General features: G+C 44.2%; 1 protein-coding gene across 2 annotated transcripts in view; it reads left to right on the top strand.

The window, feature by feature from the left end:
• The window catches only part of P4HA3 (prolyl 4-hydroxylase subunit alpha 3), a 67,982-nt gene that overhangs the window by 48,472 nt on the left and 7,195 nt on the right, over positions 1-12,315 (top strand). The window contains exon 9 of one of the 2 annotated variants that reach the window (XM_063672084.1): positions 9,408-9,621. The exons of the other annotated variant lie outside the window; for it this stretch is intronic. Coding sequence (XP_063528154.1) covers positions 9,408-9,582 — 175 coding nt within the window. The 3' untranslated portion in view covers positions 9,583-9,621. The remainder of the gene's footprint in view (positions 1-9,407; positions 9,622-12,315) is intronic. 2 annotated transcript variants of the gene reach the window in all.

The following is a 12,315-nucleotide window of genomic DNA, read 5'->3' as shown; positions in this document are numbered from 1 at the left end:
CTATGAGTGAGAATAGGCGGTGTTAGGTTTTTTGTTCTTGCGATAGTTTACTGAGAATGATGATTTCCAATTTCATCCATGTCCCTACAAAGGACATGAACTCATCATTTTTTATGGCTGCATAGTATTCCATGGTGTATATGTGCCACATTTTCTTAATCCAGTCTATCATTGTTGGACATTTGGGTTGGTTCCAAGTCTTTGCTATTGTGAATAATGCCGCAATAAACATACGTGTGCATGTGTCTTTATAGCAGCATGATTTACAGTCCTTTGGGTATATACCCAGTAATGGGATGGCTGGGTCAAATGGTATTTCTAGTTCTAGATCCCTGAGGAATGGCCACACTGACTTCCACAATGGATGAACTAGTTTACAGTCCCACCAACAGTGTAAAAGTGTTCCTATTTCTCCACATCCTCTCCAGCACCTGTTGTTTCCTGACTTTTTAATGATTGCCATTCTAACTGGTGTGAGATGATATCTCATTGTGGTTTTGATTTGCATTTCTCTGATGGCCAGTGATGATGAGCATTTTTTCATGTGTTTTTTGGCTGCATAAATGTCTTCTTTTGAGAAGTGTCTGTTCATGTCCTTCGCCCACTTTTTGATGGGGTTATTTGTTTTTTTCTTGTAAATTTGTTTGAGTTCATTGTAGATTCTGGATATTAGCCCTTTGTCAGATGAGTAGGTTGCGAAAATTTTCTCCCATTTTGTAGGTTGCCTGTTCACTCTGATGGTAGTTTCTTTTGCTGTGAAGAAGCTCTTTAGTTGAATTAGATCCCATTTGTCAATTTTGGCTTTTGTTGCCATTGCTTTTGGTGTTTTAGACATGAAGTCCTTGCCCATGCCTGTGTCCTGAATGGTAATGCCTAGGTTTTCTTCCAGGGTTTTTATGGTTTTAGGTCGAACGTTTAAGTCTTTAATCCATCTTGAATTAATTTTTGTATAAGGTGTAAGGAAGGGATCCAGTTTCAGCTTTCTACATATGGCTAGCCAGTTTTCCCAGCACCATTTATTAAATAGGGAATCCTTTCCCCATTGCTTGTTTTTCTCAGGTTTGTCAAAGATCAGATAGTTGTAGATATGCGGCATTACTTCTGAGGGCTCTGTTCTGTTCCATTGATCTATATCTCTGTTTTGGTACCAGTACCATGCTGTTTTTGTTATTGTAGCCTTGTAGTATAGTTTGAAGTCAGGTAGTGTGATGCCTCCAACTTTGTTCTTTTGGCTTAGGATTGACTTGGTGATGCGGGCTCTTTTTTGGTTCCATATGAACTTTAAAGTAGTTTTTTCCAATTCTGTGAAGAAAGTCATTGGTAGCTTGATGGGGATGGCATTGAATCTGTAAATTACCTTGGGCAGTATGGCCATTTTCATGATATTGATTCTTCCTACCCATGAGCACGGAATGTTCTTCCATTTGTTTGTATCCTCTTTTATTTCCTTGAGCAGTGGTTTGTAGTTCTTGAAAAGGTCCTTCACGTCCCTTGTAAGTTGGATTCCTAAGTATTTTATTCTCTTTGAAGCAATTGTTCATGGGAGTTCACTCACGATTTGGCTCTCTGTTTGTCTGTTGTTGGTGTATAAGAATGCTTGTGATTTTTGTACATTGATTTTGTATCCTGAGACTTTGCTGAAGTTGCTTATCAGCTTAAGGAGACTTTGGGCTGAGACGATGGGGTTTTCTAGATATACCATCATGTCGTCTGCAAACAGGGACAATTTGACTTCCTCTTTTCCTAATTGAATACCCTTTATTTCCTTCTCCTGCCTGATTGCCCTGGCCAGAACTTCCAACACTATGTTGAATAGGAGTGGTGAGAGAGGGCATCCCTGTCTTGTGCCAGTTTTCAAAGGGAATGCTTCCAGTTTTTGCCCATTCAGTATGATATTGGCTGTGGGTTTGTCATAGATAGCTCTTATTATTTTGAGATATGTCCCATCAATACCTAATTTATTGAGAGTTTTTAGCATGAAGGTTGTTGAATTTTGCCAAAGGCCTTTTCTGCATCTATTGAGATAATCATGTGATTTTTGTCTTTGGTTCTGTTTATATGCTGGATTACATTTATTGATTTGCATATATTGAACCAGCCTTGCATCCCAGGGATGAAGCCCACTTGATCATAATGGATAAGCCTTTTGATGTGCTGCTGGATTCAGTTTGCCAGTATTTTATTGAGGATTTTTGCATCAATGTTCATGATGGATATTGGTCTAAAATTCTCTTTTTTGGTTGTGTCTCTGCCTGGCTTTGGTATCAGGATGATGCTGGCCTCATCAAATGAGTTAGGGAGGATTCCCTCTTTTTCTATTGATTGGAATAGTTTCAGAAGGAATGGTACCAGTTCCTTCTTGTACCTCTGGTAGAATTCGGCTGTGAATCCATCTGGTCCTGGACTCTTTTTGGTTGGTAAGCTATTGATTATTGCCACAATTTCAGCTCCTGTTATTGGTCTATTCAGAGATTCAACTTCTTCCTGGTTTAGTCTTGGGAGAGTGTATGTGTCAAGGAAATTATCCATTTCTTCTAGATTTTCTAGTTTATTTGCATAGAGGTGTTTGTAATATTCTCTGATGGTAGTTTGTATTTCTGTGAGATCGGTGGTGATATCCCCTTTATCATTTTTTATTGCGTCTATTTGATTCTTCTCTCTTTTTTTCTTTATTAGTCTTGCTAGCAGTCTATCAATTTTGTTGATCCTTTCAAAAAACCAGCTCCTGGATTCATTAATTTTTTGAAGGGTTTTTTGTGTCTCTATTTCCTTCAGTTCTGCTCTGATTTTAGTTATTTCTTGCCTTCTGCTAGCTTTTGAATGTGTTTGCTCTTGCTTTTCTAGTTCTTTTAATTGTGATGTTAGGGTGTCAGTTTTGGATCTTTCCTGCTTTCTCTTATGGGCATTTAGTGCTATAAATTTCCCTCTACACACTGCTTTGGATGCATCCCAGAGATTCTGGTATGTTGTGTCTCGGTTCTCGTTGGTTTCAAAGAACATCTTTATTTCTGCCTTAATTTCGTTATGTACTCAGTAGTCATTCAGGAGCAGGTTGTTCAGTTTCCATGTAGTTGAGTGGTTTTGAGTGAGATTCTTAATCCTGAGTTCTAGCTTGATTGCACGCTGATCTGAGAGATAGTTTGTTATAATTTCTGTTCTTTTACATTTGCTGAGGAGAGCTTTACTTCCAAGTATGTGGTCAATTTTGGAATAGGTGTGGTGTGGTGCTGAAAAAAATGTATATTCTGTTGATTTGGGGTGGAGAGTTCTGTAGATGTCTATTAGGTCCACTTGGTGCAGAGCTGAGTGCAATTCCTGGGTATCCTTGTTGACTTTCTCTCTCGTTGATCTGTCTAATGTTGACAGTGGGGTGTTAAAGTCTCCCATTATTAATGTGTGGGTGTCTAAGTCTCTGTGTAGGTCACTCAGGACTTGCTTTATGAATCTGGGTGCTCCTGTATTGGGTGCATATATATTTAGGATAGTTAGCTCTTCTTGTTGAATTGATCCCTTTACCATTATGTAATGGCCTTCTTTGTCTCTTTTGATCTTTGTTGGTTTAAAGTCTATTTTATCAGAGACGAGGAGTGCAACCCCTGCCTTTTTTTGCTTTCCATTTGCTTGGTAGATCTTCCTCCATCCTTTTATTTTGAGCCTATGTGTGTCTCTGCACGTGAGATGAGTTTCCTGAATACAGCACACTGATGGGTCTTGACTCTTTATCCAATTTGCCAGTCTGTGTCTCTTAATTGGAGCATTTAGTCCATTTACATTTAAAGTTAATGTTGTTATGTGTGAATTTGATCCTGTCATTATGATGTTAGCTGGTTATTTTGCTCGTTAGTTGATGCAGTCTCTTCCTAGTCTCGATGGTCTTCACATTTTAGCATGATTTTGCAGCAGCTGGTACCAGTTGTGCCTTTCCATGTTTAGTGCTTCCTTCAGGAGCTCTTTTAGGGCAGGCCTGGTGGTGGCAAAATCTCTCAGCATTTGCTTGTCTGTAAAGTATTTTATTTCTCCTTCACTTATGAAGTTTAGTTTGGCTGGATATGAGATTCTGAGTTGAAAATTCTTTTCTTTAAGAATGTTGAATATTGGCCCCCACTCTCTTCTGGCTTGTAGAGTTTCTGCCGACAGATCCGCTGTTAGTCTGATGGGCTTCCCTTTGAGGGTAACTCAACCTTTCTCTCTGGCTGCCCTTAACATTTTTTCCTTCATTTCAACTTTGGTGAATCTGACAATTATGTATCTTGGAGTTGCTCTTCTCGAGGAGTATCTTTGTGGCGTTCTCTGTATTTCCTGAATCTGAATGTTGGCCTGCCTTGCTAGATTGGGGAAGTTCTCCTGGATAATATCCTGCAGAGCGTTTTCCAACTTGGTTCCATTCTCCCCGTCACTTTCAGGTATGCCAATCAGACGTAGATATGGTCTTTTCACATAGTCCCATATTTCTTGGAGGCTTTGCTTGTTTCTTTCTATTCTTTTTTCTCTAAACTTCCCTTCTCACTTCATTTCATTCATTTCATCTTCCATCGCTGATACCCTTTCTTCCATTTGATCGCATCGGCTTCTGAGGCTCCTGCATTCTTCATGTAGTTCTCGAGCCTTGGTTTTCAGCTCCATCAGCTCCTTTAAGCACTTCTCTGTATTGGTTATTCTAGTTATACATTCTTCTAAATTTTTTTCAAAGTTTTCAACTTCTTTGCCTTTGGTTTGAATATCCTCCCGTAGCTCGGAGTAATCTGATCGTCTGAAGCCTTCTTCTCTCAGCTTGTCAAAGTCATTCTCCATCCAGCTTTGTTCCATTGCTGGTGAGGAACTGCGTTCCTTTGGAGGAGGAGAGGCGCTCTGCTTTTTAGAGTTTCCAGTTTTTCTGCTCTGTTTTTTCCCCATCTTTGTGGTTTTATCTACTTTTGGTCTTTGATGATGGTGATGTACAGATGGGTTTTTGGAGTGGATGTCCTTTCTGTTTGTTAGTTTTCCTTCTAACAGACAGGACCCTCAGCTGCAGGTCTATTGGAGTACCCGGCCGTGTGAGGTGTCAGTCTGCCCCTGCTGCGGGGTGCCTCCCACTTAGGCTGCTCGAGGGGTCAGGGGTCAGGGACCCACTTGAGGAGGCAGTCTGTCCGTTCTCAGATCTCCAGCTGCATGCTAGGAGAACCACTGCTCTCTTCAAAGCTGTCAGACAGGGACATTTAAGTCTGCAGAGGTTACTGCTGTCTTTTTGTTTGTCTGTGCCCTGCCCCAGAGGTGGAGCCTACAGAGGCAGGCAGGCCTCCTTGAGCTGTGGTGGGCTCCACCCAGTTCGAGCTTCCCGGCTGCTTTGTTTACCTAAGCAAGCCTGGGCAATGGTGGGCACCCCTCCCCCAGCCTCAGTGCCGCCTTGCAGTTTGATCTCAGACTGCTGTGCTAGCAATCAGCGAGACTCCGTGGGCATAGGACCCTCTGAGCCAGGTGCGGGATATAATCTCCTGGTGCTCCGTTTTTTAAGCCCATCGGAAAAGTGCAGTATTCGGGTGGGAGTGACCCGATTTTCCAGGTGCCGTCTGTCACCCCTTTCTTTGACCAGGAAAGGGAACTCCCTGGCCCCTTGAGCTTCCCGAGTGAGGCAATGCCTCGCCCTGCTTCGGCTCGTGCATGGTGCGCACACCCACTGACCTGCGCCCACTGTCTGGCACTCCCTAGTGAGATGAACCTGGTACCTCAGATGGAAATGCAGAAATCACCCGTCTTCTGCGTCGCTCACGCTGGGAGCTGTAGACCGGAGCTGTTCCTATTCGGCCATCTTGGCTCCTCCCCCAGATAATATTCTTTACATTAAAGTCTATTATCATTATCATTAGTAACCACATCATTTATGATAGGCCAGGCACTGTGCTGAGAACTTAGGTGTATTTGTCTCCTTTAAGCCTCAAAATGAGATGAGTTCTATTATGCCCATTTTATAGATGAGGGAAACTGAGGCAGAGAACGTATAACTTGCCTGAAGTCATCCAAGTATAAAATAGCAGAGGCAGGATTCACATCCATGTCAATCTGTCACCAAAGACCTTAACTAGCCCTCCGTTGTCTGCATTCCATGTTATTTTGCTGTCACTTCTGTGCTTCCATTGGCAATAATCTTTTGGAGCCAATAATTTTAGGGCAGGGGGTGTCTGCAACATTTTCCCAGGTATTGAAAAGGTCTATCCCTTGTGCCACTGATGCCTAATGGTTAAGAACTCTTGTCAGATGTAGATATTTGTTGAATATAGGAATGAATCAGTTCCACAAATGTATGGTGAACACTGGTTGAGTGAGCTGCCCGTGCTAGCTGCTCCATGAGAATCCAAGAAAAGAAGACAGCCTGCTCACTGCCCTTAAGGCAGAGCTGGTCCATGCCCAAATGTAAGCGAGAATTGGATAGAATCAAGTGGGAAGCTGTGTGCTGCTCATCCTAAGGATTGTGGGAGCTTGGAGAGAGGGCAGGGCCCTATGGCCGGAATATGCTGAGGGTATCCATATTGGAGCCCCAGGAACACATGGAAAGAGTAAGAATGTGTGCCTGTAGAGCACAAGGTGCAGCAGCCACCCTGCTTGTCCCTCTTTCACACACAACAGGGGAGCAGAGAGAGCTGTCTGGGAGGAGGAAGCAAGAGAGTGTTGATTCTGGGGGACTCTTGTCCAGTAATGCCAACGGCAGCACAAACTGCCTTTTCATGGAACCACTGAAAGAGTCTCCTGTTGGGGGCCTTGGCTGCTCAAGCTGGGAGAAGCCAAAGGAGCCTGAGTGTAGGTGCTGGGGTGGGGAGAGAGGGACATTTACCTGCAGATTGCTGTGTACTCAGTAGAACTATGAAATCGGCTAAGGGCTAGGGGGAGGAAACAAACATATGTGCCTACTCTTTACCATGGATCACTCTCCTGTATCATATTCACAACAGTTATCATCCCTTTTGGCAAAGGAGGAAAGTGGGGTTTAAAGAAAAGACATCTCTGAGTTCACACATCCAGGGGCAGAACCAGGATCTGGAGCTTGGGGGGAAGTCTCCCCCTTCCCCTAGCTGCTTCTAACCTCTTTCTGGACTTTTCTCTCTTCCCCACTGTGGACCCCCACAATTTTCTCCCCCTTCAGAATCAGAGCCTGCCTCTTTCCCTTCTTTCTCTCTGCCACATCCCTCTTTATATTCACTTCATTGGTCACAGGACCCCTCCTATCAAGTGCTTGATCTGCCCATTCTCCCTAAGGTTTGAGTGACAGAGTTTCCCTGTCCTTGACAGGGGCATATTTGCATTAGAAATGGGTAGCCTGGTGTAATCAAGGATTATCTCCAAGGAATGACTTGCTAGGAGTGGATTCTAGGCACCAGATGCCTGCGTGGTGACAGTGTTTTTGGTTAAGGGTTCAAGGGCATCGCTCAGATGGAGCCCCATAGATAATGACATCTCTACCATCTTTAAAGCCCACCACATTTTCAGATGGAGCATAACTGAAAAATAATGACCACCATGTCTCCTGTTCATCTGCTTATCACCTTATGGGACTGGAGGGCAGTGGTTAGTTCCCCTGCCCCAGAAAAGTAAAGCAACTTGCCCATAATTACACTGTGTGTCAGTGTCAGCTCAAGACTAGAAGCAAGGTTTCCTGGCTCAGAGACCCATGCTTTTTCCAAAGCGCCATAGGTGCTTCTTGGAACAGTTGCACAGTGGGCAAATAATGGTACCAACCCTTGATGGTATTTTAATGAGCACAGACTGCATGTATGGCCTGTCATTTATTCATTCAGCTAAGCATTCCTGATGTTGCCTCTGGGTCAGGACCTTTGCTGGGGCTGAGGATGCTGAGATGACTGATTGAGTCTCTGACCTTGCAGAGCTCCCAGAAAAGAGAACCCACAGTGACTATACTAGTGAAATACTAATGAAAATGCTGACATATGTGAAAATAGTTACAATCTCAGCAAAATACTAGTGAAAGAGGAACATATAAAATGTTATTGACAACGGCAGGAAGCAGACAAATGCCTAGGCAGATAGGTTCGGGTCCCCAGTGAAACACAACCTTCAAGCCAAAGACAGTTTAAAGTCGAGCTACAAGTCCCAGGTAAATCCATGGACCAGATTGAGAACCTGTTTTCCCATTCAGTGTGCTTTCCTCTGATTGCTCCCCACCTTTCACCTATTTTACATATACCTACCCTTTCCTAATTTTTTTTTATACTGTGAATGGTGTCTTTGCTTTAACCTTTTTTGCATACTCACAAACCAGTCAGCACACACTCCCCATTCTGAGTCCATAAAAAGCCCCAGACCCAGGCACAGAGAGATAGAGAAACCACCTGACTGCAGGGGTTGGGGACCACCCCTCACATCCCATCTCCACTGAGAGCTTTTCCATCATTCATTAAAATTCTTCTCTGCCCGTCCTCACTCTTCAAATTGTCAGCATATCCTCATTTTTCTTGGACACGGGGCAAGAGCTCAAGAACCCCTGAATGCAGGTACAAGCTGTAGCACAGGTGGGTCAGTGGGCATGGCACCTCCAGAGGCAGGTCTGTGGCCACGTGAGGCCTGGGCAGGGGGCATCGCTGGCCATGGAGGTCCCCAGTTGACAAGTAGCTGGGAAAAATCCTGTATCATTACCAAAGTCGTGAGAGACATGATTATGTCTTTCATGTGATGGGGATCATGTGAGTTTTGGTTTGCATATTGAAGGATAAGGAGGTCCATATGTGCATATGGAGGTGTGAAGGCTTATCACCCTAACTCACAGGTCCTTAGATTAACATTTGTCCAACTCTTATTTAGGTCGATGCAAAAGTAACTGCGATTTTTGCCATTACTTTTAATGGTAAAAAAACACAATTACTTTTGCACCAACCTAATAAAACCATTTGTGCTCTTTTGATAAACCTAAAACTTTCTTTAGTGTTACAAATTCAGATATATCACTCTAGGAGAAAAGATTTTGTCTAACTTTATGATCTGTAATCTGTTTTTTGGAAAAACATTATTTTTCCATTTACCAAATAAAAAATTACATTAAATCTTCTTTTAAAAATTGTACATGGTCCCCTAAGGGGCCCCCCTCCCAATTGTGAGAAACTCTCACAATTCTCTCTAGATTCTGGGGTTCTAGAATCTCTATTTTTTTACTCTCTTGCAACAAAAAGGGGAACAGGAATTGTCAGCGGGCTCACCCTGAAGGAATGGTTTTATCCTGCTGCCACTGTGTGAGCTGCTAAGCCTTGTGAACCCTCCAGGGCCTGGGGCTAGAGAGACCCTCCCTCCCTATCCAGCTCCCTGGGTCCCTCTGTCTCTTATGATGTTGGGGTGGGACAGGTAGGGCAAGCCCCAAGTCCCTGGGCCAGCCAGCATCAGCCCACATTTCTGACCCTAAAGCCCTCCTTCTCCCTCCACATTTGCAGTCGTGAAATGCAAATAAGGAACCACTTCACACTTCCTAGGATGGATACAGTTAAAAAACAGAAAATAAGTGTCACTACGGATGTGGAGAAACTGGAACTCTCATGCGTTGCTGGTGGGAATGTGAAATGGTGCAGCCACTGTGGAAAACAGATTGGTGATTTCTCAGAAAGATAAACATAGAACTGTCATCTAACCCAGTTATTCCAGTCCCAGGTATGTATCTGAAAGAATGGAATGATAGCTGTACACCCATGGTCATAGCAGCTTTATTCACAATTGTCAAAAGGTGGAAGCAAACCCAGGTGTCCATCAAGAGAATGGCTAAACAAAATATGGAATATGCATTTAATAAAATATTCCGCCATAAAATGGAACAGAATTTTGATACACACTACAACATAGATGGACTTGAAAGCATTATGCTAAATGAAATAAGCCAGACACAAAATAAATATTGTAGGATTCCACCTATGAGCTACCTAAAATAGGCAAATTCAGAGACCAAAAGCAGAATAGAGGTTGGGGATGCAGGCAGGAGTTATTGCTTAATGGGTACAGAGTTCTTGCTGGGGATGATGAAACAGTTGGGGTATAGACAGTGGTGTGGTCCACAGCCTTGTGAATGTAATTAATGCCACTGAACTGTTCATTTCCACATGGTTAAAATGAGAAATACTGTGTTAGGTAGAGTTTACTATTTAAAACAAAAATCGTGGTTAAAAGTTTTTTGTTTGTTTTGTTTTGTTTTGTTTTTTTGGAGACAGAATCTTGCTCTTGTCGCCCAGGCTGGAGTGCAGTGGCATGATCTCGGCTCACTGCAACCTTTGCCTCCTGGGTTCAAGCAATTCTCCTGCCTCAGCCTCCTGAGTAGCTGGGATTACAGGCGCCCACCACACCTGGCTAATTTTTGTATTTTTATTAGAGACGGGGTTTTGCCATGTTGGCCAGGCCTCACGATCTGCCCACCTTGGCTTCCCAAAGTGCTGGGATTACAGGCGTGAGCCACCATGCCCGGCCAAAAGTTTTTTGAGAAGGACGTCCCCAGGCCAGAGGAGGGTGCAGCATGGGCCGCTCTCAGGCCCCAGGGGCACACAGGCTTCCACTAATTCTGCCTGAGCAGCCCCACCCAGCAGGAGCAGGGGTAGAATTGCTGTGCCTTGGCCTCCCCGCCCTGTGGGGATTCCCAGTCAGGATGAATGAATCCCCTTATCTTCTTAGCACCGTGGCATTTACTGTTTTTCACCTTCTCTACTGCAGGCAGCAGCTTTTACTATACTTTGATACTTAGGTCTCATTTAACCCTCATCACACCTAGTGAATTAAGGATTATCCCCCCATTCTGGGATGCAGAACCTGAAGTTCTGAAGGAAGTGATGTGCCAGAGGTCACCCAGCTAGTAGGAGGCTGAACTGAGCTTGGAGCATTACTCTCACCATCAGGTCCTAGTCCTCCATGCCCCTGCCCCACCCCTCCTCTCCTTCTGCTGTGGCGTGGGACTAAAAAGGTACTGGTCTGGAAGTCAGGTGGCCTGAGCTCTAGTCCAGATTGTGCTAAGGTGTGACCCTGGACAAATCACTTTCCTTGTCAGACCCTCGAATTCCTCATCTGTAGGAGGCACTGCTGATTTGTCTGCCCTCCCCACTCCAGAGGAGTTAGGAGGTCTCAAAGGTTGTAAACGTGCTTTATAAATATAAATGATACACACTGTATCATGTCAGTTATTCTAAGCTTGTTTGATTAGTCATTCTATAAGTCATTACGGAATGGCATCATTGTCATTAATCAGGAAGAAACTTTCTCTGTCGACACTCCATTCACTCCTCAGTCACCTATTGCCTGCACCTGGAAGAATCCAGCCTCTCTGCTAGTCTTGGGTTACAAGGTTTTGCCTGGCTATGGGCTGGAGTTTTCTAGCAAACTGCTGGGAGAGGAAGCCAGCTCAAGGAATAAGGGAGCCTCTTGAGTTGACATAACTTTCTGAGCCCTGGCCCTAGACTGAGAATGCATTGATTCTGGATGCTGATGGGGTGGCCAGCTGGAGCAGCAGAGTTGGCTCCAAGATTGCAAACAAAACAGTGACTGCAGGGAGGAGTGTGACTGCGTTTTGCTTTCTCTGCTGCTAGTGTAGGCTCTCTTCTTGCTTTTCCCTTGGTAAAATCTTGACCTTTCACTTCCAACCCCCACTTCTCATGACAGGCCCCTGCATCCAACTTAAGGGTTCTTGGCCCCTCGCTTTTGAAATCTAACTAGTCTCTTTCTTGTTCATTCCACCTCCAAAATATTGAGACTATCCTGTTCTCTCAGCCCAGTGGCCACTGTTCTAGTTAAGTATACCTGTGTCTTTTCCTTGCCTGATTACAACTGCCTCTTTACTGACCTCTTGGCCTCGTGTCTGGCACCCAGCAATCCATCTACACAGGCTACCAGAGTGACTTTCCTTTATAAAAAAGACCTGACCTTGTCTTTTTATATGGGGTCATCCCTACTTAATAACTTCTGGAAACTCCTTATCCACTTAAGGCCTTTATGCCCTGACTCCCACCTTCTCTCCTGGCTCTTCTCCTATCTCGGCCCATACTCCAGCCACAGTCTTCTTCCTAGGCTGACTTTCAAGTCTCCAGCACTTGTCTGTGCTGTTCCTTCTACCTGAAATGTCTTGCCCTTCCTCCTCCACCTCCACTTTGTGATACTTCAGGGCTCAACTCAAATGCTACCTCTTGGCTGGGTATGGTGGCTCACGCCTGTAATCCCAGCACTTTGGGAAGCCAAGGCGAGCAGATCACTCGAGGTCAGGAGTTTGAGACTAGCCCGACCAACATGGTAAAACCTCATCTCTACTAAAAATACAAAAATTAGCCGGGCATGGTGGCAGGCATCTGAAACTCCAACTACTCGGGAGGCTGAGGC

Source organism: Pongo pygmaeus, chromosome 9 (genome assembly GCF_028885625.2).
Source record: "Pongo pygmaeus isolate AG05252 chromosome 9, NHGRI_mPonPyg2-v2.0_pri, whole genome shotgun sequence".
NCBI classification, from domain to species: domain Eukaryota; kingdom Metazoa; phylum Chordata; class Mammalia; order Primates; family Hominidae; genus Pongo; species Pongo pygmaeus.
The sequence above is the reverse complement of the archived record's forward strand: the minus strand, read 5'-3'. Positions and strand labels throughout refer to the sequence as shown.